At 43.7% G+C, this 27,162-nt stretch overlaps 1 protein-coding gene across 4 annotated transcripts in view; it reads right to left on the bottom strand.

The window, feature by feature from the left end:
• Positions 1-27,162, bottom strand: part of ITPRID1 (ITPR interacting domain containing 1) — an 826,173-nt gene that overhangs the window by 21,537 nt on the left and 777,474 nt on the right. Inside the window, exon 15 of one of the 4 annotated variants that reach the window (XM_069613215.1) lies at positions 1,412-12,679. The exons of the other annotated variants lie outside the window; for them this stretch is intronic. Within the exon in view, the coding sequence (XP_069469316.1) occupies positions 12,632-12,679 (48 nt within the window). The 3' untranslated portion in view covers positions 1,412-12,631. Of the gene's footprint in view, positions 1-1,411; positions 12,680-27,162 lie in introns of those variants that run through there. 4 annotated transcript variants of the gene reach the window in all.

The raw sequence follows: 27,162 nt of genomic DNA, 5'->3' as shown, positions 1-27,162 counted from the left end.
TGCATGTCTCGTCCAAGCACTTCTAGAGATGGGCACTGCCTGCTGTGTTAGGTACGTGCCCAAATCTCTACCGCACCCTCCCAGCAAAATCGAGCAACCATGTCTCTCCCATAAACTGCTCTTAGGGATTTCTGGCTTCTCCCTCCATGCATCACACAGTCCCTTCAGCAGACAGATACTGACTGATGTGTCACACACCTATCTGAATCTCTGGTGATATCATGTGTTTGCATGACCACTTCAGATCATTTAAGGTGTTGCACAGCCCTGTGTAATCAAAATCAACCCTACATCTAACTCTCACACTGGGTCCCCAATCATTCACTACCTCTCTATACGCAGCTTCCTAATCAACTCCTCTACGTGTAGTCCATTTTATCAGTCCTTACCTACATTTCTAAACATGTTTTCAGTACCGACTTCTCTGAAAGCTGCACGAGACTGAAAAGGAGCTTGAACCAGCATCTCACTTCACACCTTGTGGCTGAGCTCCAGATGAATTAGTCAAAAAGCTTGTCTGAGTTTTGGCCTGCTTGACTCACCTGAAATGAGGTTCATGCAGGAAAGTATTACCAACCCTATAACATGTACATTTGGCAACTTTAATGTAAACGTCTCCATGACAGAGATAATTGGTCATTGCAGTTCCAAATCTGCCACTCTAACCCGCTCCACCTTGTTTATATAACACTTGCTGACACGCTTAACATTCCTTAACTTAATGTACTTAGTTCTCAATCTATTGGCCACTGAAAGATGGTGGTCTGAGAGGGCTATCCTGATTTACGTTTAGCTTTCCATATGTTTTTACTACATCCCCCATCAGCACTAGTCAGCATAGACAAAAAGGTGAGGGATAATGGGAATTGTAGTCCAAAACATCTGCACAGCCAAAGGTTGCAGGCCACTGTGGTATTCCAAACTGGCACAACCCTCAATTTGAAGACAGATCTTCGGAGCAAGTGCTTAATTCACTGATATAGCTTACTATCATGTTCACCATATCATCATCACAATGATTATATAACACTATTCTAATGAGTTTGCACATTGTTGACATGATACAAACAGAAATTAAAGCACAATCCCATTTCATCACTTGTCGATGTCATGTCCCCTTGGCTTTCCCCCTTTACTTTCCCCTTCCCCCGTCCCCTGCACTTGCGCGATCTCAATGCCACCTGGCCTAGTAGGATTGTTGTCTCTGTCTTCCCTCTGTATCCCTTTCCTTGCCTCGTCGCGCCTTGAAACACTTGTGTATAGGCGCATTATAAATGCCTTATCATATCATATCATATCATATCATGCAATCATGGTGTCTTGCTTCAGTAGTTAAGTCATCATTGTCAGATGAATTGCGCACATCCGTTCTTAGTTTCCCATTTTTACAAAGGAATCACAATACAGAAGCTAATAGTTATGTTTTATTTTTACAAAGTGTAAACAAAATGAGAGAGTTTGGGAATCTCCCGTATTACTTTACATGTCACAGCATATCCTCAGACCCATGTTTCCTAGCATTGCTACATCCTTGTCCAACATACATTTTCTACTTCATTTCAGACCTGTTACATGGTTATGAGGGAGATGTTGTTATGATACAAGTGTTGCAGTTTACCCTGAGGATATAATGGATAAACTACAGTGGCCCTGATTCATGGAACGTTTTCCTATCGGATTGCGCCATTATAAAACACGTCCATGAATCAGGCCCTTTGAGGTTTGCTGAAGGCCATTATAGGCAATCCACACATTATGGACACGTTTAAATGACCCAAAGTTTAGAGGACAATGTTTGACTTTCCGCATCTTCATTATATTAATATATATCTCCTTCTCTGCACATCTGTTCTGAAAGCAACCCAGACTTAATTTCCATCAATGTATTGAGGTTTGACTTTCAGGGGAACCAGAAGTGGCATTTTCTCTAGTGATTTGAAGAACAATAGATGACTATTATCATTGGCAGCCACTATTCAGGATCTCCAGGTGATGTTTGCATGCCTAGAATTTGTTTAATAGAGTCTTCACATCCCATTGTTGCAAGAGATTGAAAACTTGCATAAACTACCAACCGGAAATAGAAGTGATGTGATTGCATTCAAAAGTGCACGTTAGATTATTGTTTAATAAAAATACAAGGGAATCTTTCAGATATGGCTAACTTTCTCCCACAATTCAATATACTTAAAACCTCCAAACATTTTATGGGAATTTTGGAGCAACACTTTCCAACGTACATTGAACCATGTCACCTGCTGCACCAGGTCCAATCAGTCTTCAAGCCACTGAGGCAGAAAGTGGTGGTATTGACAGGACTGTTGGCTGCATTGGACACTGTCATTGCCACCATCTTGCTCCCTTACCTCCGTGAAATTGGAAGTGAAGAGCAAGCGTTGTAACTTATCCAAGCCTTTTTTGCAGATGCCCACCACCTGTTCAACACAACACTGAATAGTCACAATACTCTGCCATCTCGAATGGTGTCCCAGAAGCCTCTGCTCTGTTGTCTCTGTTTTTCCGATTCTGCTAATACAAAACAAATGTAATCTTGGTGTTAACTAAGACACCAAGTAATTGTTAAAATGACAGCCAGCAATCCTAAAAGTGTCTACAATTTTCAATTGTCTCGGTTAAAACAGATGGATAGGTCTGTTGAAATGTACTAAAGAAGAACACGAGGCAAACCAGGATTATTGCCGTTGCGAAGCTGACCCACATCAAGCCTCAGAATCTCTGGACCTGACTTTTAGGCCTCTAAGTATAATCAGTGAGCATTGCAACAGACCTCGGGTTTTTTTTTATATTGAAGTATGTATTCCATAGGGGTGGCTACCATAGAAAATAGTGTTGTTGTTTTTTTTTTAACTAGGACTCTAAAGCATGTCTCAATTTCTGCAATGCCTTGCTGATTTATAGCTATAATACTACTTGCCCAATCAAACATGGACGCTTTTAATAGTGTCTATCTCTTTTTTTTTCTTTAAAAATAAGACTGTATTGGATTTTAAAGAGCACAACCAGAGTTGAGAATTATAAAGTCTACATAAGCAAATATGAAGTCACCAGGCTGGTGAGGCCAGCTTTCCATGCTATTCATATTCCAACTCCAATCCAACGCAAACGTAAGACCAGTGTCTAACAAATAAAAACTTAAATTGGTGTGATACAGACAGGTTCCATCTTCTCTATATCAGTATAAAGATCTCATATCTATTGGCTTGTGATATATAGCTGGGTAGTCATTCCCCTGAACAAATTGGATAAAGGGTCTCCATCTCGTTGCCCAGCATGGCTGTATTTTGGCCATTGCTGCTGCGTGCCAGATTCTCGCCCACCATTCCCAAGTCTCTGGAGCCCCCAGTCTCTTTCTATTGTGGGCTATCGTTATTTGAGCTGCCATTAACAGATACGTTATAAGCTTTGAACTTTTACCTGTTATCCTGTACTGTCTATCCGTGGTTTCATTGCTTAAAGGAGGACTATCGGATTCAGTGGCAGTTACATGCCCAGAATTTGTTTAATATTGGAGAGAATTTCTTGCCAAAACTGTTCAATCAAACTGCAGCTCCACCAGATGTGGAATAGAGTACCAGGAGCTTGTTCAAATCTCCAGCACACCAGAGAGGTCACGGGGAACATATTACTCAGCCATGTGGGTATGAGATACCACCACATCATCAGCTTATAACAACTCTGCGTAATTTGCATGCATGCCGAAGAACCAGCCGCCCTACTCCAAATATTATACCAGAATACTTCATTTATTTTGTTTCCCAAATCGTACTCCCATTTGGCCATATAAGTTTGAGGAGAATGATTTTTATTAGCATTTAGTATTGCATAGACGGTGCAGATTTTGTGACCTGGGGGTCCACTATATGCAAACCTTCACATTTCATTGTTTCCCTGCTACCACTTTGTCTGATGCTTCAGTTATCCACCGAATGTTTTATCTGGAGGTATGTACATCCGGCAGATCCCTGAAGTAAACATTCCTGCTTACACTCATATTAAAGAATGGTATTACCTCAAATAGTTGCCCTAATACAATCAGCCCCCCGACCCAATGTGAGAACCTATTGGTGCTAAGCCCTGGGTTATTTAACATTGGCGAGAGTGGGGATGGACAGGATGAGGCGTGGCCTTGCTTTATCACCTGGTCCCAACAATACTGACTGTTAACCTGATGACCAGAAGTGCATAAGATAAGCCTGTCCCTTCTTTCTTTTGAGAGGAACCGGGAGCAGCGACCCAGCACAGTTGTTAGAACACCCCGTACCAGCTCTAGCCATTTCCTTGTGCTTCGGAGCACACCCGAGTTTAGTGTGGGAGCTAACTGCGCCGCACAGAGATAACCTTCCACGTCCGGGACCCCTAACCCACCATATATTTTGGTCACACACATTGTTTTCCTGCGGATTCTGGGTGCCCCTCAGCCCAAATAAATTTAAATATGTGTGTTTGCAGGTCATGTATAGCCTTGATCAGAATCATAATAAGGTGAGCCTGAAACATATATAAACAGTCTAGGAAAGAGGGTCATCTTTACCGCCACGACTCTGCCCAGCCACAATATTTTCTGCTTTATGCACTGTGCTACGTTGTGGTTAATGTACCAAATCTGGGATGTTATATTGATACAGCAGATGATGCGATTTCGCCAAGTGAATCCCCAGATATTTCAGCTTATCCAACTTCTAAGGGAAAGCAAACCTGCCTGCTAATGTTTACACTGTTCCACTGGATTCCGAAATATTCAGAATGTGGAATTTGCTATAGTTGATCTTAAACCCTGTGACTCTGCAAAATACCTCCAGCTGGGCTACTATATCGGTTAATGTCTCCATGGAATTTTGCATGTAGAAGAGGAGATCATCGGCATAAAGTGCCAACTCATGTTGTGAGTGCCCTGAGTCAATCCCTTGTATATGCTGTGAGTTCTGGATTTGTGGCCCAGAGGCTCACTGGTGAGCGCAAATAATAGTGCCGGAAGGGGACACGCCTGACGTTTGTCCCTCCCCAATGGTATGCGATCAGATAGGATTCCATTTACTTTGTAGAGTCTATCGCAAGGATACCAGTCCACATGCAGAGAAAACAGACTGCAACAGCATGGCTTCTGCTCTGCCTGAGCCGCAGTGAATAGGCTATTCCTCTGTTGGCCTCTCTTCACTGCCTGTCAATGACACATGCTGAGCTTAAGACAATCTATGCAGTTTGCCAGACATTCTATGAACAAGGTCCCCAGTTCCTGGCAGAGAAATGTTAACATGAGACCCTGAGGCAGCTACCTAAGTCCACTGACTCCTGAAATCTCACAGTCCTCGGACTTGACAGGGAAAAAGTCAGAGGACGGATGATTTTGGTCACTCCTCAAACAATGAGGACCCGGCGTGCACTCTACTTGAGATGGAACACTGTTCATCTTGGGTTCAAGAAAATACCTACAGCTGATCTCTTTTCCAAATCTTCACGAGACTCGACCTCTATTAACTAAACATTCATTTCTTTTGTGCATTGAAGACATTTCAATGCTAAACTTAAATAAATAACATACTAATATATTCCTTTATTGCGTTTTAGTACTTCCTGTCCTATGTTGTTTTTGTTCTCCAGTCATCTATTTCCCTACAATTTTCAACTTCCCACCTGTGTCGTTTCTCTTCCTCAAACCTCTTTTGACCCTTTACTGCCCCAATTGAAACTGCTAACTTAATTTAAACAGTGTGTTCCATTAAAACATTCTACACGCTTACTTAACTAGGCCAAAGAACCCCCTGCCCACATCACCCTGTTACCAGACCCAGCCAATAATACAATGGTGACAATAATATGTTATATGAAAAAACAGCAACTCGTGCTTGTGTAAGTTTTCCCTGACCTCTCTCTCTCCCAAACCCTTTAGAAAGAAACAGTATCAAATTAGTGCATTCATTATCATCGCGTTATAGCTGCATCTGTTTGACTTGGGTATAGATGTGGGCTAAAGGTCATCGGTGTACCATTCCAGCCTTGTCTAGACAGACTATCTCACCGATTCAGTGCACTGCTCACGTTTTTAAATGATGCTGGTCATCTCAATGAATGCCCCCAAGACCGTATGCACTATTATTGTTCTCAGCTGTGAAGAAACGCACACACATTGGCTGCCTTCCTAAGTGTTCAACTTTGGGGTCTAGCTTCAACTTAGTCTTGTCAAGCTTTCCTGCAGAGTGGGCATCCTGTGGCACTGTGAGAGATACAGTTCAAATTCTCTTACACTCTCGCTAAATATTTTGCATTTTGTTCATCTGAAGCTTGAACAAATCCCAGCTATGTTTCCTATAGCTTTATGGAGGGGTCTTTATCGCCTATGCTTCAACTGGATCCGTTTTAATAGACGCATTGGGTATAATGTAAAAGTACATGGTTTCTCTTCATGAAAGTGAAAGCATTTGTAAGGCATTAGCTTTTACTTTACTACTTTAAAAATGGATGTTGCCTGTAACAATGAATGTGCAAGTGAAAATATTTATGCTGACAAAAAGGGAGTGTCTTGCGGGAAGAAATCTTTCTCAGAAATTGTACTGCTGTTTCTTGAATGTAGAAAAGTGCTTTCTACTGTTTGCCTCTCTGCTACCGAAATCAGAATGCTCCGAATTAACTCAATAACATCAGTTATTGACTGCATCCCCAGCATTCTAATAGTTCCGGATTAGGTCACACATGAATTCCGTGTACTAAGAGAGCTTATTTGGTCTCTTGATTATTTGCCAAACTATGAAGGCATAAGCACATGCGCAGTTAATCATTCCCAGCTTACTAGAGAATCACAGCCCTGTGATCAGACTTCCCTTCCTTAACAAGGTCATGGAGATAAGCTTTGCAAATCAGTTGCAGGGGCTTCCGAGTATTCATTATTGTTTCTCTTTCAACCAAACCAGTATGTGTCCAAATATGGCCCCCAGACTTCTTTTCTAAAGCCTGGTTACACCCTGCCACTAGTCGGATATGGACACTGTGCTATTCTAGGACATCTCAAATTTCAGACAGCACTTAACACTGTAAATCGCCAAGAATTGCACAAAAGGCTACCTCACAGTTCCTCCCATTCTATTGCAGAGTTTGCCTGATTCTTAGAACAGGAGAAGTAGGTATTATACCTTGGGTTTCCCTTCTCTAACAAATGATTCATTGTATGGGTGTGGTGTATAAAGGTCCCCACTGTCTCCCGTGATATTTGTTAGGATAGGATTCCATGTTTGAGGGATCTGTTGTTTCTCTTATGGGACCCCTAAACTTTCTGTGTTTTCCCTTTTGGTTTTTTGATACTCTGACCTCTTTTTGGGGCCAGAAGAACTTCTACTGAAGCACACCCTACCACTGAACACTTTGTATTAGTACATGGTCCTATGACAGCCCATGTGGCTCACAGGACTACAGTGCATTTTAAGGGCGTGCCAGTTTGCCCCTAATGGGATTATTTCACCCCACATTGGTTCTAGAGAATAGGCCTGTGGCAGTTTTAATTAGTTTTGGACTTACCAGGAGTACAGCCTTATGTACTGTCTTAGTTCATCAATGTACCTTTTTGTTTTTTGGGACATTACTTTGTTTGGGGAAACCGCAAAGCCAGCCTAAAATAACCATTGTGCAACATGGACACACTCTGGGCCATCCCTATTCACTATATAGTGGTTTGGACTGGTTTAGATGGGTGCCTAGGCCCAGGCACATAATGCTTGGTTGTGCCTGGGCGTTTGGTAGTTTTTAGGATGAGCCGGATATGATGCCCACCAAAACCTTGAGTGTCCCCGTCTCTGAGTAGAGGGCTGGTTTCGGCCAGCCTATTCGTGTTTCATTATATCTAGGGGAGCCCCTAAACTGCCTCAGTTATACTAGGATTTTGGTGGGTTCCTTAACTGCCTGAAGCTTCTGCTGCTGAAATTGTATAAACAAGTATGGCCATACCCACTGGGTCTAGTGTCTTTTCCTATTTTCTGGTGTCCTTCATGTCAGATGGACCCCATGTTCATACTATTTCCGGGCTGTTTTACCTCTTTCTTCCATAAATACCGCCTTGATTGTGCATGTTGGGGGTGGGAGGATGCCATCATTGAGAAGAGTTGTGGGACACTACCACCCTAACTCTGCAGTTCATGTGGACCATCCTTGGTTGCCAAAAGTGTTGTTTCTCCTGTGGGACCTTATTGTACTGGATAGCTACACCTCTTTGAGCTTCAAGTGGTCAGAACCTGCTTGTATTCTTACTGGAGCCACCTGTGCAGTGCTTTTCACTCCTGGAGGGTGGGCCTCACTCCTGTGAAGGAGTATTGTTCTTCTTTTGGGTCTCCTGTGTCGTTGTTGGTCCAGAATTCAAGTGTCAGGTTTTTCAGTTCCTGCAACTCTCCCTGCAAAGGAAAGCCTTTACTCGCCGGTTTTTCGCAGTCCCGGAGCCATGTTTACAGGAAATGTCACTACGAGTATTTGCATGTGGGACCTGCGTTGATTGTTTGTTCTAGATACCTACCCTCGGGAGTCTGTGTGGTTACTGGTTGAGGGTTTCTGCGAGCCGCCTTGAACCGTGTTTTGCCGTTGACGTAAATTGGCTTGATTCTTCTGTGCTTGACTGCTTCCTAGGGCTGCTCGGTGTTGAACCCACATTGGAGCTCTTTTAGAAGGTGTACTCTGGCGTCTCCTTATCCACACCTGTGGGCATAATAAAGACTTATCTGGCTTTTGCCAATAGCTGCACCTGGGCCTACAGACCTGCTTAAATCCTATTGGGAATTTTTTCACCAACCTAAAACTGTTTTAAAGTGATTAAATGGGTACTTGCATGAACATCAGCACTCTTCCGAGTCCCCCTTGTGTTCTTGGAGTTTTGGGTACAAAAACTGGAATTTTCATATATGTTTCTTAACTTTTAAGGTATTTTTTAAGTATACACTCCTGGCTATTGCAAATACTGTGTTACAATGCGTACCTGTTAGTTTTTAAAGTATCTGTTTTCTGGGAGTCTATCAAGACCTTAGGGATGCCGTATTGTCAGTCTAATCTAAACCTAACATGTGGCTGCCCTCTCGGTCTATCACTCTTGTTGCTGTTTTTAGTATATTGTGGGCTGTGGGCATTTCCTTCCTGTATGCTGCTGCTCTGTACTACAGGTTTGGCAATACTGTGATTATTTTCTGAGTTTGCATTTGGGGTCCTGAATATGACTCTGTGTATCTATTACTCTAATGTGTCCAGGGTTCCCTTCCTTCCCACCCTGTAGCCTTCTATTGTGCCTATGACAAAGTGGTGGGCAAAATATGTAGTTTGGGAGCGGGTTGACTCCTTAGTATTACTAGTTGCATAAATGCACTGTGTTATTACTATGTGTTATGTTTAACTCACAGTACATGTTTTAACGAATAGAGATCTTATATGTGATTTTATAATAAAGTGTACATTTTCAGTATTTCAGTCCATACTTTGAGGTTAACTGTGTGAAATACTTCACTACCAGCCAAACTTCCGCTCTTGACTTAAGCCTGATGCCCTACCACAGCCAGTACCACTGTTGAGTGTTTGGTCTTTCCTTTTTGTTAGAACCCTGTTGCTGTAGGTTCAATGCTTTCACATCCCTCACAACAGGGATGTGGAAAAATTTCCCTAACAATATTCAAAATGTATGTCAATAATCATTCCTTTAAATTAAGGCAATCCACTGGACTGCGAATAGTATGTCGACGACACACACCTATAGCCGGATCACAAGCAACAAGGATTCATTTAATGCACTTGATAAGTATTTGTTTGTATTTGAAGATTTCACGATGAACAGGTGTTTGTGGCCAATACTGAGGGAGGAGCACAGTGTTTAGATGCCCTTCCCCTCATCACTAAAAGTACAAATTGTTACCTTGTTCTGAACACTGTGCTTTTCCTTAAACTAACAGGAATGGCTTTTCAGCTGTGCAACCATAACTTTGTGTTTAAATTAGTCTCACTCTCTAACACACGTCTTGTTTCAGGTTCCTCTGTAAACTGATTGTAGTAGTGCCACCTTTGGTGGCCTGCACACTACCATTTCTCATAAGTTCCAGGTTCCAGTTATCTGCATGGGCTGTTACCTTAACACAAGGTAGCACGTCTTATGTACTTGAATCAGTTTGAAGCCCCAGTCTGGGTTTGAGATCCTTCCTGAGAGCATCCCTTACTCATCTGTCCAACAAAGAACACCACTCTGTCTCCTAATCGGCACTCAGATTATACAAGCATTACTGTTCTTTCCAGTTTAGGCTTGGCTTCAACTCCTGACATGCATTATACAGCACTAGAAACATAGAGGATATTTAGCAGTTAGGCAAAGCTACCATCTTCATTGACATTGTCCCCTCTTGATTCCCTTTGTATTTACCTAAACATGGCATCATCAGGGTCTAAAGGCCACTCATCTTCCAAATGTGCACATATTGTCACTGCATTTCATAGGTTGAAGCAGTTGAATGGTCTCTGGCTGATATTTTTTTTACCTACTTCTTTAACATCTAAGGTCACTGCTGCAACCATCAAATGTATTCTGGTGCACAGGTAGGTGTAACTTCTTTCTAAATCATGACACTACAGCACACATCGTATGTGTGTTGCTAAATTGACATCCCGTTGTGAGCTACAATATGTTCTTATGGGCTACAAGACCTCTTTCTCTCAGAACATTATCTATTTCAGTGATTAACATTCTGCACTATGCACAGTCATTTCTTTTTAGGTTATTTTGTTTTTGTCTTGTTGGAATACATCCTGGTCCAGAGGCTACAGAAAATACATCCACAGAATGTGTTTAGCTTACATTGTAGCAGTCTTTCCTCACAGGTATATGTTGGGCCATGTATAGAGTTCCAGCACTACAGTACCCTGGTGGCCAACCTGAAATAGTTGAACATCATGGGTAAGATATTTTATTATCTACCGTTGCCCAAGTAGGCAACCCACATGTGTTGAGTTCCGCTAAGACATTTACCGGATTTATACTTCAAATTGCAGGTGGGGACTTCAAGTAGCATATGGGGTTATCATTTAGATCAAACATATTACCAACAATTATTTCCTACAACAAACACATATATCATCAGACTGCATCTTAAACTGGTTACTGGAACGATTCCTCGCTTGATTACACTGCACTTACTTGTTTGCTGTGGGATATTTGTGGGGTACCACGCACCACTTTTGAGCCACCTCAGGCAGACTTGATGTAGGTTATGATTACGGAACCTAGGAGTAGGGCATACCTTAGGTTGTGTAAAGGTGTAGCGTAAGCTGGTCAAAGGCTGGATGTTGCATTCTGCTAACTAGAATTGTGGTCCATGGATGTGATAGATTGATAAAGAAGCCCTGGTTTATGAGGAGCCCACAGAGCTTCTGGCCCCTGGTGCTTGGTGGAAGGTGAGGCATCTTAAACAGCTGAGCAAGAAGGTCAGTGAAAGCTTTGGAGAGTCCTGGTGGGAAGAAGAGAGGACATTTCCCTGCGTTTGGGGTTGGAGGCGGGGGGTGTCTGCTGACACCTCATACTGCTTGGCCTGCCCCACAGTGCAGGATCAAGACCTGATTTAGAAATTAATTCACTTGTTTGTTGAATTTAAAAAGAATTTGAGCAAAGTTAATGTCAGTTATCTGCAGTTTAGTGGTTGTGCTTTCTATCCTGGAGATTACATTTGTAGGCAAAGTATTAGGGATTTCATTAGACTTGCAACAAGCTGATATTATCTTTGCTTATTGGTAAAAAATCATTCTATACAGTAGATCTGTTCTAAGAAAATATAAAACAATGGATGCATAAACATGTAATTCCAATACCTACATAAATGACTGCTTCCATAAATGCAACGGCTGCCCACTTACACTAATAACATCAGAGTTTATAGCTCTTGTGAGATGGCGCAACAGGCCAGCATTCGGCCAAAGCACCACGTGTATGACATTATACCAGGGCTTTGATTTAAGATGGTACAAGATTTTAAACCCCAACCTAACATTTCACGAAAAAGTTTACAATTTGTCAGATCAGTTCAACATTTCATTAAAAAGTTGAATACGTTCAATCAGTTAAAACACTATGTAACATGTCTGAAAACGGAATATTTCTAATAACACTATTAAGAACACTTTTTAAATATGTTTAAATAGTTGTGACCATTGATTCTACCTTGTGATCTGTAAACTGAAAGACAAATACATTGCATGCATACAAGCAAATGTACAATATTATTAAGCAACTTTTCTAGTACAAGAAGTGCAAATACAGTGCTGATATGAAGGGGGGGGTCCAAATCCAAAAGTGGAGTACAGCATTGGTGCTAAGTGGAAGGATGCAAATGTGCTCAGTGTATGTGCATTATACAGTAGATCTGCGTCACACTATGTGCCATGTCTAGCAGCTGGGTTATGTCAACAGTACACTACAAATTGTAGGTTCAGTCGTGAACTTGTGTATACAACGGACCACCGCCACATGATCCTGAATCTGACATCTCATGCCTCCTGCTATGTCAATGCCTCTCGCTTTGTGGATTGAGAACATGTCCCCAAAGGTTGCATGATATCCACACTTTAGTAAAAGTGGCTTTCTCTAAAGATCTTCTTTTGGATTTCTTGCTGATTTTCATTCTGCAGTTTCACTTGCAAAGGAACTTCTGAAGGATTTTCTCAGCTGCAAGAAAAGTAATAAATAGTTGTATTGCATTTTTTAGACACAAGCATCTGAATGTAGTACGCGTGTGGATACAACTGTCCACTATCCTTTTATTACGGATGAAATATTCCCCACAATCATTTACGTAAATTACGATCCATAATCATGTACACAGTTGTTCACATGATGGAGATGTTGGAAGGAATATGTTATTGACAAGATCCTGACCAAAGCCAACACTCAAAATGTTGGCATACCCGCAAATGTACTGGACGTGTTGTTTTAAAGGTCTCAAATTGAGTAATTGAGTACAGGTTTTTATCAACCACAGGCAATTGGCATAACTGACGAAATAAAAAAAAGGCAGCATTGGCTTAATAGTATGTATATGTCTATGGGTTTTGTCATTTACCCACATATGGTGCATCATCTTTTGTAAATTCAAAGATGCAACTGTAATCTAAAGGATGATCATAATGACAGGCCTGCTTGTCTTGTAGACAAGCAGCTATACAATCAACCTTTGTATAAATATCTTATCTGACAAGCTTTTTTTCTTCTCCTGCTCTCAGTTTTTCGAAATTCCACAACCGTCTGGACACTGTTTTTACCTGAACAGCAGTATTATTATTTTTGTTAATGGCCCACAACTACTACTTTTCCATTTTGTGCAACTCCACCAGATAAATCAGGACATCTTGTAATTGCCAGGCATGCTAGCAGTAGAGGGGCCTTTTCTTTTCTAAAAATAAAAACAATAGAAACAATAAAAGGGTACAGTGGAAAGTGTATCTTTGCATGTGGACTTAACACGTACACGGCCCTGTGCTGTTTCTCAAAGCGCACATGGGCATACAGGTTCTTTTAACGACAGGTATTGCAATTCTGTCAATGTTCTGGGCGCTGGCATCAAATGAACGAATTCTGTCTAGAGACCTTCCATGTTGAATTGATAATTTGTTACTAAATGTGCTTTAAATCGCCATGGTAAGAGGCCTAACAATGTGTCTAATGGGATCTTGCTTCTAAATTATAATTCTTAAGAGGTTTAAGTTTTGAACTATAATTAACCCAGCCCTAATACGCAAACCCTTGGGTGGGACCAATATGATTCTAGCCATTCCTTTGCTTATAGACTTAGCTGGGAAGCCTAATCATTAATTGTTACATCTGAGCTCAGACAAGTAATGAAACATTTGTTCTGAAATGTGTATGGAGAGATTGTCCACTCCATGTTCAGCATGTGAAGCCCTCGTTCTGTATTGACTCATCATTAGACTTCCCTAGAAAGTGTGAGGGGAGGAGGACAGAGGGGAGAACGCTTTTTTGGAAAGCAGAGGCCTAAACCATGTTGGAATTCTGTGAGATCAGAAAGTATGTTTTGGGATTGTTCAAACCCTATCCCCCTAGATTTGTAGGTTTGGCACCATTCATACCAGATATTTGGACCATGAGAATTAGGGCTTTCTGTAGTACATTTCAATCTAGAGTGACTAACTCTTGTGGAAACCATGGGGTAATAAGTTTTCTGGTTCTCCTGCTAAGAAGACAATCAGAGCCGTTATCTATTATCTAATGTCTTTACCATGGACTAAGGTTTTGATAGCACTGCTGAACATGGCAACTTCCATATTGACTTGCAGGTCGATGTCACTCTCTCCTCTACTGGATTTCCTATCGGACTGTCTTATAGGAACCAGAGTACCTGGAGACTTTGAGAATGACATGAGGGCCTAAAGGGGAGAGACACCAGAAGCCTACAATAGTTTCCTGCATCCAACAAGTCGGTGAATCTGTAGAAAATCTAGTCAACTGAGCGCTGTAAGCCCTGAGCTCTGCAGCTGCCTGCATAGGAACATGACTGAATTTCTGCTCTGCAGAGGTACGGGGAAGGGCTTCCTGATAAACATTAAGCCCAGAGTTGGAGCCCTGTATCCATGGCAGCAATTGGGGTTTGTAGTTTTTAAGTTGAAAAACAGCACTGTGCCATTTCTCAATTTATAAAAAACCAACTATTAGCATCCTGGTAAGCATCCCGGGATGCTAATAGCAATAAACCCCTACGGGCAGAGGGCTTTACTGGGGCAGGGAATGCCTGGTCTCCCGTTAAAGCCCTTGCTTTGCTCTGGCTTCTAACTGTCCCAAGTATTACCTGGCCCGGTAAGGCCCTTGCCCACCGGGTCTTATTGCTTTAGTAGTGGTAGTAGCAGAATTAAAACTTTTAGCTATGGCCCTATAGAACAATGTAGCAGTCACTATTGAGGGATTATGACCCAACACGAAGTGATAAGGGCCTTTAGTTGGGGAAGGGTCATTATTCTAAGTGATAATCACCCCACCCAAGGTCTATACGGCTATTAGCACATAGTAGCAGTAGCAATGCCTGTTTTGGAGTTTTTGTGGTGAAGCAAAAATGCCACTTTAATAGTGGTTGAAGTAAATAGACAAACTGAGTTAGTAAATTAAATGTGGTTTCATACTGTAGTATTTAGATAACATGTTATCTTCATAAGTTAAACATTTTAATTGCAAACAGGTTTAACATGAGCATGCAATAGGTCTGATGTAATAGGACATGTTTTCGGCTGAAGAAAGTTAAAGTATGTTCCCATATTTTAGCTGTCTCATTCACCGGTTAAATATGATGTTCCCGCAAAAATAAGTTGCTCCTAGAGAGGAAGTGTCTTTTTGAAATGAATCTTGCCTGGAAATTGTTTTATTGTTTCCCTGTCTGCTTTTGACAACATGGCCCTCAAAACAAGTTTTCTGTTAAAACACTGGTAATTCTGTCATGCCAGTATTACTGTTTCTCGCAGTCTGGCCGCTGGAATTACCAGCACATTACAGGAAATTGGGCATGCGCACACCCACTGCAGAAAACAGTAATACTGGCACAAAGGAACTACCGGCATCCAGAGTAAATTGCTGGTGTTCCTGGCAGAAATCTGCCAGAAATAGCATTACCAGCACCCAAATTTAGCACCTCGGAAATAGTGACATCGGAGGAATGGGAAGCTCATCAGCGTCCATTTTGAAAACACAATCCACTCTAAATCACCCACTTCCTGCTACCATCCACCAGAACTGGATGCCAAAACATGACTCGGAGCAGAAAATCCTGAGTACTAGAGATCCGGCTGAGGAAGCTGAATGACACAATGGTGCCGCACCCAGTGGCCATCTTTGTGGCTAGTAACTGGAGGACCAGCTAGAGGAGGAAGACAGCCATCTGGCACAAGGTGGCATACAAGGTCACAACTGTGGGGACTGTCCTACGCACACCTCAGGACTGCCACAAGCAGTGGGATAACTTGCAGCATAGGGTCTGAAACTTCCTGGCCAGACACAGGAGTGAATCTGCTATCACAGGAAGAGGGACGGTGGCACCCCTGATCCTCATGCCCTGGGAGGAGACGTGCCGCTCCATAATGCACATGCAGGGCATCGAGGCAGTAGGTAGCAGCCGAGGCTGGAGCAGGGGCCCAAGACGACAATGTTAAGTCCAACAAACACCATGTAAATGCAAATTTTCAGTCCAAATACATGCATCCCGAGGCAGTGAAACACCGAATGGGCAAGGGGACATGTCCAACGCATGTCATCCACAGCAAACGACCCAATCACACACACATATCAGGGGATGCAGGCAGATGTAGCCATGCACAAGCACTGGCCAAAATGCACAGACCGACATATGGACACATGGCTAGCGCCCATGTGGGTCAAGGGACAACAGGACAGGAATCATAGGTCCACTGCACACGCAACAACACGCCACCTTGACAGAACAACAGTCAATGTGCACTCCTAGCACCTACATGTAGAAGCACACATCGGAATAAACAGACCAAAGAACAACATTACAAGAACAGGACACTCACAATGCAACATGAGTATAATGCAAGCCCACAAATGGGACTCCCAGAAGACTAACAGCATGCTCATCTCACCCCAACAGGTGCATCCTCTAACAGCAGCCCAAGGCCCTGCTCCCAGTGGCTTTCGTCGACACCTGGGCCTGCCAAGAGCCCTGTGACAATAAGGCAGTGCAAGTGACACTCATCTTCACAGTTTAATTCACTTTGTGACTATGGGGTATTTGGGGTGTTTGGTGAGGAGGGTGTGTGGAGAGGGGGGGTGTTTGGAGTGTTGGGAGAGGGGATGTATGGGGAGAGCATGTGTGTGGAGAGGGGGTGTTTCAGGAGAGGGAGGGGTATCTGTCAGGGAGGGTGTGTAGGAAGGAGGGTGTTTTTGGAGGGGAGGGAGCACAGGGTGTAAGATTTGTAACTTTTTTCAATACAATATTTTCTAGTTGAAGCAATGAGTGGACATTCCGTATTTTGGTACAAGTATTTATTCTGTGTGCGCATCATATGCAGCAAGGTGCAAAGGAAGTGCAGAGTGAAAGGGAAACTCAGAAAAAGTTCTCTATGGGTTCTTGACGGGCCATGCGTCCATTCATGTCCTCCATGCACATGTGCATGGTCCTGGCTGGTGCTTCATCAGCATCATCCTCTGGCGGAGGAATGTCCAGATCTGGGTGCAGGGGATGCTGCTACTGATGCAGATATTATGAAACATTGCACAGGGCAGGACTATCTGCCCCACTTTCTCTGGCCTGCATATGGGTGTAACCCCAGACCATTGTAGGCATCTGAAACGTGCCTTCAAGAGCCTGAAGGTCCACTCGATTGTCACCCTGGTCCTCACATGCACCCTGTTGTATGCCATTTCCTCCTTCATCTGGGATTCCTCAGTGGAGTCATCAGCCATGGAAGCAGCGGGTATCCTGAGTCACCTGCAAGTGGTGCTGCCTGTGAAAGCAGATTCTCAAAGGTAATTCTGTACATGCATGTCCCATGTCTCACCAGGTCATATATCTCATGACCCTAGGTGGCCTAGTCTAAAGATTCACTGGCATTGGGGGGGGGGGGTGCATTCTGGTACTTGTAGCGCATTAAATGTAAATGTCCTTTTAGGTTTGATATGGCCTGGTCAGTGACTACTACATTTCCAGTCATGTACTACTTATGTGTGTTGTGGCCTGTCATTTGAGGTGTGCGCTGGTTGGTCCTGCATGTGCAGGGCGCTTGCCGCTCAAGCATTTGTGACATAGTCCTCCACCCCTCCTTTGCCTGTGGCCCACGCTGCAATGTAGGTGTAAATGTTCACATACTCACCCAACATTCAGGTCCTTTGTCCTCTGTGACACGCCATGTAATCCGGTAGGGTGCTATTCTGCAGAACCATGGAGTCGTGCGGTGATCTTTGGAGCCGGGCACATCAGTGTGTGATGGTCAGCTCGGTGTCACAGGCCACCTGAATATTGAGGGAATGGAACTGGTTCCGGTTCCTGTAGACCTCCTCCGAGGCATGGGGGGCACCAGCTCTACATGCGTGCAGTCCAATGCTGCCAACACACTGGGCATGCCGACAATCACATAAAAGCAGGTCTTGGTCACGTTTAACTCTGCCTGGGTGGTGGGGAGGGAAATGTGCTGGCCCACATGGAACAGGAGGGCCTCCAGTACCTTCACCAGCACTCTGAAGATGGCAGGCTGCAAAATGCCATGCAGTTGAGCCACAGAGTGCTTGTACGTGCCACAGGCCAGGAAGTGCAGGACCAACACCAACTTCAGCAGCGGTGGTATGGCTGTCCTGATGCCTATCCTGCTCCCAATGTCCTCCTGGATGTGGGTCAGGAGGCCATGAATGATCTCCCTGTTTGGGGCATATAGGTTAAGTATTTGGCTGTCTGGGAGAGCCAGGGTGTGGCCCTTGTGAGAGGGATTACAGCATGCCTCTGCCTCTCCACCTGCATCACCCATATTCCCATCCTCCTCTTCCTCCTCCTCTTTCATCTATGCCTGGCCTCCTGTTACCACTGCTGTTGCTCTAGCACCAGCAGCTGGACATCAGCACGGAGCACCTCTAGGTCCATGGTAGCGGCAATGAGTGGTAGCATGGTTGTGTTGGAAAGTGTTTTGGGGAAGGTGTGGCCCCTAAGTAATGTTCCTGTGTGCATTGGGTGCACCTGGGTGGATTGTGTGCACCTGTGGCATTGCTTCACTCACATGTGTCCATTTACTGGCTGTTCTGAGGCGTTGTTATCTCCATCTTGGTTTCGCTGGCATTACTTTGCAGGACTGGTAAAAGTGCTGGTAAACTGTATTACTGGCACTTTCACCATTTTCCAGCAAAGTTATTACATGATATTATAAGGCATTTATAATGCGCCTATACGCAAGTGTTTCTAGGTGCGACAAGACAAGGGAGGGAAGACATAGGGAGGACAAGAAAAACAATCTTACTAGTTAGTCCCTGTGTCATTCGATCGTGCAAGTGCGACAATAGAAGTGCAAAGAGAAGGAGAGGGGTAGTGCAAGGGAGAGGAAAAGGGGAAAGTGCGATCAGGGCAGCATGGATCTGAGTAAGTGCCAGGGCAGCGTGGCTCCAGGTAAGGGCAGTAGGCAGGGGGGCTGCAGGGGATACAGTTACAGCCCCTAATTGCACAGTAGGCCAGGAGGCAGTGCAAGGAAGACTGGTCGTGGAGGAGCCTGGTATGCAGTGAGAGTCTGAGGGAACCAAGCAACCAGTCAGCGCAGCAGGCAGGTAAGTTAGCAACAGAGCGAGAGAGAGAAGGCAGAGGAGAAAAGGAGGGTCTTGAACTGCTTCTGGAACTTCAGATGGTCTGTTTCAAGTCTGAGAGGGGCAGGGAGGTCGTTCCAGAGGGAGGCACCCGGAGATGAGAGAGATCAACCCCCTCTCTCTGCCTGGAGAAGCATCTGACCCTCAGAGAGTTGGAGGTACCTGAACGAAGGGCTCTAGAAGGAAGGTATTAAAGAAGAGAGAGTTGGATGTAGTGCAGACCCTGGCCCCAGAAAGACTTGTGGGCAATGCAGAGGGTCCTGAACTTGATCCTTGCAGCCACCGGGAGCCTCTGGAGAGATTTCTGGGCTGGAGAGATGCAGTCCCTGGGCTTGAGGCACATGATAAGTCTTGCAGTCCTGTTCTGGATTATTTGCAGGGGGTGAAAAGTAGAGGTAGGCAGATTGAGAAAAATGCTTTTACAGTAGTCCAGCCTGGCGAGAACTAGGGCTCTGGAGACAGTGAGCTTCTGGGGGATGTTGTATGGCCATAATGGTCAGAATTGAACCAATAGTAGTAGTTATTGCCTGCACGCTAAACACTCTGATTGGCTGAGAGGAGGGCAATAACGATCTCTATATGCTAATCAGAATTATTGCATCCTTCAGCATTACAAGTAAAATAAAAGGCATAACATGTTCCATCTATATAAAAATAAGACACACCAACTTGGAAAAAAATGTTTGAGCAACCATCCTCTAGAAATGTACTTTTAATTTGTTAATGCTACTAATTCCAGATATATCAATATTTCAACACATATCTGCAAAATAGCTCTGAGTGATTCATTACCAGAATGGAAATAGATGATTACACACTACTGCAACACTTAGCAGTAGGAACCCAATTAATTCTACTACGCCCTAACACAATACATAATTCAAACAAGTAGTGCTGGCACGCGTCAAGCCCTTCCTCTCTCTGGATAGCTTTAGATCCACCGTTCAAGCACTGGTCCTATTCCACCTGGATGGGAGCATTGCCCTCCTCGAAGGCCTTCCATCGTCCTCCCTTGTGCCCCTGAGAACTGTCCTACAAGTGGCTGCATGGCTCATCAAGGCAGATATGACCACATTACCCTGACCCTCACTGGATCCCACTGCACGCACAGATCACCTTCAAGTCTTGCTGCATCATCTATAAGGCAGTTGCCCTCAAGTCACCCAGCTACCTCGCTGATATACTCAGCATCTCCGATGGACAGCGCACCACCAGAAGTGAGGACACGTGCAGACTTGAAATCCGTTGCTGCAAAAGGAAAGGACCAGCAAACACGCCTTCTTTGTCTATGCCCCAAGACTATGGAACCTCCTCCCTGTCTCTCCTCCTCAACGCCTAGGCCATCACATCGTCCCCGTGCCACCTGACTCGCAAGACGCCATCTGCCCCTCTCCCCATCACACTTTACAGCTCTACCCCTCCTCTGTGCCCTCTGTATCCTACCCCTGATGTATATCTGTTGTGTTGTCACCTCTGAAAAGTGCTCACTTATACATCTGTACTGTTGTATACCTCTGTAAAGCGCTCTGTTGTGTTTCTATACTGTTGCATACCTCTGTAAAGCTGTTGCTTCGCAGAGCTAGGTCTGCACTCAATAAATACCATAGTAAAAATATTAATAATAATATGGACCACCCTCCACCTACCCCATTTAATGCATAAAAGGGAAAGAATACCTTTTTTGCAATCAATAAAAGAAGCAATAATGATAGGATCCACTACTGTACTCATTTTATATCATCAAAATGAAAATTTAAATAGATAACATTCAATAAAAAATACAACAAGCAATATTTCTGGAATACCAGCAATACAACTACACTTTCTACTTGTGCAGTGGAACAACTATTACTAGATGGACTTTTAACAATACTGTCAGTGGTAGTGGTAATTTACTCTGTGGTATTTCTGGAAATAAACTGCCCAGACTGTACTGTACCCAGAAGACTACAATAGGAGTACGTTCTAATACTAACCACATCTTATTACCAGATATATGACTCAACGCAAAGTCTCCAGACACCTATCACTACACAGACAAACCACCCAACACTCAGCAACTCCATAGCTAATATATTAGCCTTAACATAGATATGCAAAATCATAGTCCCCCATAGAGATGTTTACAGTTTTCAGTTTCCCACTGTGCTTCCCAAATGGGATTGTGCATATTGTCAATGTAGCTGGAGAAGAAATGCTATTAGCTTTTTACTTTTAAGTCACATACAGGAACTGTTGGTAATGCAATTCTTTTAGCAGTATCAGGGATCCACATCCTATGTTGAATTCTATGAAAGTTGGGTGAGTTATACTATTTGAAAAAGCTGCAAAGGAAGCTGAGAATGTTGACTGACTGTTGCTGAAATGTCGTGTTCAAAGTTGTCTATAAGTTCTAAGGCTTCTTTCCAATTCCCTTTGAAAAATGTGCTGTTCACCATTTCGCCCTGAGTATGGGGTGCCCCCCACCCCCAGCTTCACATGGTCAGTTGCTTATAATGGGGTATCAGTCTTGGAATTTCAGCCGCCTTTCAGGATGGCGACTGGGATCAACAGACATGATTTAGTGTACACAATTTATTAAAGTAATCCATCTAAAGATTCCCTCATTGGCCCTCATTAGGACCCTGGCGGATTTTTTCCGCCGTCGGCGGACTTTTCCGCCATGGCGCAAAGTCCCTTTACGCCATGGCGGATGGCGGACTTACCGCCCCATTCCGAGGTCGGCGGGGCGGTAAGTCCCCATTGACCCATTTACCCTTCCCCATTCCCATTTCGGCCCCATAGGGCTCAATGGGAGTGGGGAAGGTGTTAATTACGCCACCGTACACTACGGTGGCGTAATTAACACCGAGGTCCCATAGCGCCATGGATTTTTACGCCCGCAAAAAGCGGGCGGAAAAATGACCATGGCGCTATGGGAACTCGTAGTTGGCGGTAAGGGGTCGGCGCAGCTAACGCTGGCGCAAACCCCTTACCGCCAGGGTCCTAATGAGGGCCATTGTGTTGGTAAAACTGAAAGAACCGAAAGTTCACAAACTGTGGGGCCTGGAAGAAAAATGCAGATGTTTGTAAATGATGGCCTAAAAGAACGGTGTGAAAAGTGATTGTAAGTGAATCTAAAATGGACATGAGTAACAAGGGCAAAGTTACAAAGAACGAGGGTGAAATCATTGCTTTATCCAGTCATTTTTCAAGCCTTTCAACAAACTGCCCTCCTTGTCCCTGTGATATTTCTGATGCTCCTAATCTTGTTAGAGTTATTTTACTTACACCTAATAAGGAAATTCCTCTCATATCGATAACACAACTAAAACATGCAGCACCCACTAATAATCGTACACAAATGTATGGCAGATTAACAAAAGGCAGAGGTGCTAAATCTATAAAAGCTCGACCAGTGAAACATCCAGCTAAGCTTTCCAGTTATATAACGCCTAGTCCAAGAAAGGTCACTGCACTAAGTGTAAACTCAAAAATCACATCAATGATGAAACTAATGAGAGATGAACAACCAATTGAGAATACTATTGTTATGTCACTTGTACTGGAAACTTCATTTTTGATGTCAGCCAGTCAGAATCTCAATCAATTGTTTTAAGAAACAACTCAGTCAAGACAAGGGCATAAGACAGTGAAAAATACCCCACCCAAACTAGTCACTTTTTCAAACGAGGGGGTCATCCCTTTAACTATCAAAGATGTCAAGCTTAGTCGGTCAACCCCTGTCTACCTGATATAAGCTCCTAACTCAAAGGTAAACGTTGAATCTACTAAGAAGACAGAAGAAGGTGCCCCAAAGCCACCAGGCCAGTCCTATAAACCACTACATACATTTATGACAGTAAATGGTTTAAGATTGTTTCACTCTCACCCAAATAGTTTATCTTTTCTGAATCATGCAGGAATGTTAAAGCTTCTGCCCAAAGCAGCACCCTTAACAGTTGTCTTAGGGCAAGTTCCAAGGGTACAAACTGATTCTTATAAACCTACTGTCACATTGATGAATCACTCTATACATTGGATTAACTGGAGCTACAGGGGTCCAAGCTTTAATCCCCAATCACTACTCATGGCGAGATGTGTTCCCTGGGTTGCCTCTACTCTTAGAGATCTGGATGACGATTGCATTGTTGCAGCATTTAATAATGCTTTTACTGTGTCTAAGATTATTAACTCGAATTTAGCATTAACCTGTTGAGGTTTAAACATTGGAATTATTCCAGTTAGGGATTTTTATTCCTGCACTATTGACGGGCCACACAAAGTAACTGCCAGAAGACCCTCATTAATTCTGAGAGAGGTCTTGTCTCTCTAGAATAGATTTTCCCCACTATATTCTCTGGATGAGGCAGACTGTCTTACTGCCCAGGAATCTAATTTCTCCTGATAGTACTTCCTCTTTTGCAAACGACTTCTCTCACATAAATTCCTGTGGCTCTTTGCACCCTCCTCTGTCTTCTAGGGCCAATGCCTCCCCCAACCTTTCTCTTTCAGGTTATTTTCAACCTCATAAAGATAAGTCAAACTCTAACCTTCCTCCTTCAAATGTTGTACCACCTGCACTTCAGAAACAGTATCCAGTGATTACAGAGAAAGCAATCACAGACAGTGAATTTATAAAGAAACAAAAACAGCGGAAAAAAAACACCAAACTTTTGTGGAAACATAGATGGGGTGGGGTAAGGGGATACAATGGGTGGGCAAGGGATTGGGGGGCTTTAACGTATAGGGAAACATAGGGTTTGTGGAGTAGCCCTCCAAATAGAAAAAGAAAAGCAGTATTTATTTCACTGTTTTTGTTTTGTAAAAAATGGCCTCTCTGGAATTGTTTTCTCTATAATCCCATAGAACCTTCAGAAACAACCTCTGTATTATTTGTACCTATAACTGTCTTCCTTTACTTCACCTCCACTTTCTTGATATTCCCAACCTACTCCATAACCTGTTCCTTGACTCCAACTCCCTCCTGGTTTCTCCAATTCTTTCCTTAATCTCCTTCTTGCCTCTGTCTCCCTCGTGACATTAAACCTGACTTTACTTCAATTCTTGTCCAGTTCTCTCCAACCACCACCAAAATCCACCAACCACCATCATTTAGTGAGCAGGATACTATATCCCTAAGGAAGAAGGAGGAGGTGAAATCTTAAGAATTCACCTCCTCTACCTTCGTTTGGGATATAGCATCCTGCTCACTAAATGCCCACTCAGGGATATAGTGCCCTGCTCACTGAAATTGGTCCTGGGTTAAAATGTCCTTGTGACAGATTGCCAACTGAAAAGGGTGTGAAATCCCTGTTTTTTTTATTTTTATTAATTAATAAAATTATGGGGTAATTCCATCACTGAAAGGGTAATCTGCTGATCAGATTCCCCTTTCTTATACTCCATACCGAAAGCATAGGGTGTATCTGGGTCCTGCTCCATCAGTATCCTGATTTGCAGTGCCTGCTCTACCAGTGGTCCAGAGTAGGTTCAGAGGCCACAGATGTCCATTTAACGTTGCAATGACAGCCATGTGCTGCATTTATAATAATCGCCCCTGCAGAAAAACTATGATGATTAGAAGTAGCCCATGATGGTGGCAGGTTAAACTCTAAAATAAAGCTATGCCTGAGTTAAGGCATGGTGCATGACACTACTTATAATAAATGCAGCCACATTCAATTTTCTATCACACGTGTCAGCTCCTTTTAGCCAGCTCAAGCTAATGAAGGCGATGTGCATTTGTGCCAGAGAGGCTGAGCCTGCTAAATGAAAGGACAGGAACCTAAATGGCAATGACTCTTCTATTATCTCTTTGTGAGGGTAGGTAACACCCTCCGCCAGAGACAGCACCCACCAAACAGCTGCCCTGGGCCCAGGCATCAAAGGAACACACCCATTCAAAGAGAGAAGCCTAACACCAGGGTGCTGCATTTCAAAAGGCCTTTGATCCTTGTGAGAAGGGAAGAGGGTCACGTTAGGATGCTCAGGAAGGCTCTGTGCAGTGAAAGGAGACTTCAACCATTTTGTTTCTCTCTGCATTTCTCACTCCTTCCTGTCCCTCTACTTTCTCTAGAGCAAAACACTTTGGGTGTGATGCCAGAAGGGCCAAGTCCACTTCTTTCAAGAACAGGGATTGGAACAATAAGGCAGGCAAGCTTTAGTCCAATCACCCGCAGAATTTTACCTTTAAAAGAATTAGCCCCCCGCCACTTCTCTTTTGGGAGAGTTGTGCTTTCCAAAGCCCTCAACCACTGAGGTGAATGGGGACTAATTTAGCCCCCTACCGACTGCAGGGCACATTGAGGGCGACACTTGCTGTGGGCCAGTACCTGCCATTGTGTCTCAGAATCTCCAAGGGCTGGGAGAGAAGACCCTGAAAAGACTCACCCTCTCCTAGAGCCCCTGAATTGGGTTTCACAGGACCTGGTGGATTAGATCTGCTAAGGCGCCCTGTTCTGCTAACTTGAACCCGGTCGGGCAGCCATCGAAATGAAACTGATGCCATCGAAGAGAGATCCTGCCAGTGCTAACTTCTTGCACTCCTCCAAACCTTAAGAAAATGGTTTGCACAAGGAGCCACTCAATGATGCATCGTTCTCTAGCTGAGACTGTCACCTGCTAGGCTCAAATCAACTGATTGATGCCGGGACACAACTCGAACAGCTCGAGAGTCACTTGCCAACTATAACTAGGGGCTACACCACAACTTGACCTGACTAGCCCTCGAACTGCCGTTTCGCTGAACAGCACATCGGACCAACTAGATGACCATTTCAACAACCACCGCCCACCTACCCAAACCGCTGGAGTGTCACTCAGTGACCCTTCCCAGTGGTTACAACCCGAGTCCACCTGGCTGAAACTTGAAGATTTCCTAGTGAGTGCCACAACCTGAACTGCTGAAAGCCACCCTCGGGCTGCAGCGAGCTACAGAATTTGAACCTGCTCGACGCTCACTTGTCGCTTGGACATCCACAATCCAGTGTACACTAACATAGCTTGATCAGCTCCCGCCATTTCTCAAAACCAAAGTTCGCCACTGTTGAACCACCAAGAACTGCAAAAAGGTACAATTGACTATTAACTGCCCGCTTGGTCCTTTTCAAAGAAACGTATGGTTTTCAATTGCTTTACACCCCCTATTTATTAATCAGAGTGCTAAATTGTAATATCTTTGCTTGCTCTCTATTCTTTCCTCATCGGTGGGATTTGTATGGTGTCTTTCTATGTAGTTATTTTTCAGATGGTCTATTTCATTAAAGTATATCTATTTTTATAGAACCTTGATTGGACATTACCTTTATTTTGGACTGTTATGCTTTGTTGTTTGGGTCACAACTAAATCACATTCACACCCCTTTTAGGAGCATAGCCTTCTCTCGGACCACGTTACCACAAAAGGCAGGGCGGGGAATATCTCTTAACTGTGCCTGTTTTACCTTTATGATTGTGTTGGCTCCTGGTTTGTAGCAGTCTGAGGGCTGAGTGGGCATTTTAGCCTCTACTCCTCATTGTATGTCTGCACAGTCCTTCTCATATAAACCACATCCAGGTGTATATGTCATGCTCACTAAAACTACACCCAGGATTATGCCCACATGTTCACTAAACTGTTTCTCCCCATCTACACTCTTACCAACTCCATTACATACTCTGCTCCTCCAGTCTCTTACTTTCTGCTCTTTTTTCTGCTCTCTTTTCACACCATCTCCTCTCCCCAACATATTCCCACCCAACACATTTTCTGAGAGCTTCTTTTATCCTTGCTTAAACCCTGCCAGCTACCAAATTAACTGGTTGCAGCTGTGACTGCATCGTTGTGCTCTGTTCTGAATGGTCATGTGTCCTTCCTTCCTGTGCCTGCTTTA

Source organism: Ambystoma mexicanum, chromosome 5p (assembly GCF_040938575.1).
Source record: "Ambystoma mexicanum isolate Mex_15411 chromosome 5p, UKY_AmexF1_1, whole genome shotgun sequence".
In the NCBI taxonomy this organism is placed as follows: domain Eukaryota; kingdom Metazoa; phylum Chordata; class Amphibia; order Caudata; family Ambystomatidae; genus Ambystoma; species Ambystoma mexicanum.
This window is presented reverse-complemented; position numbering and strand designations above follow the sequence as displayed.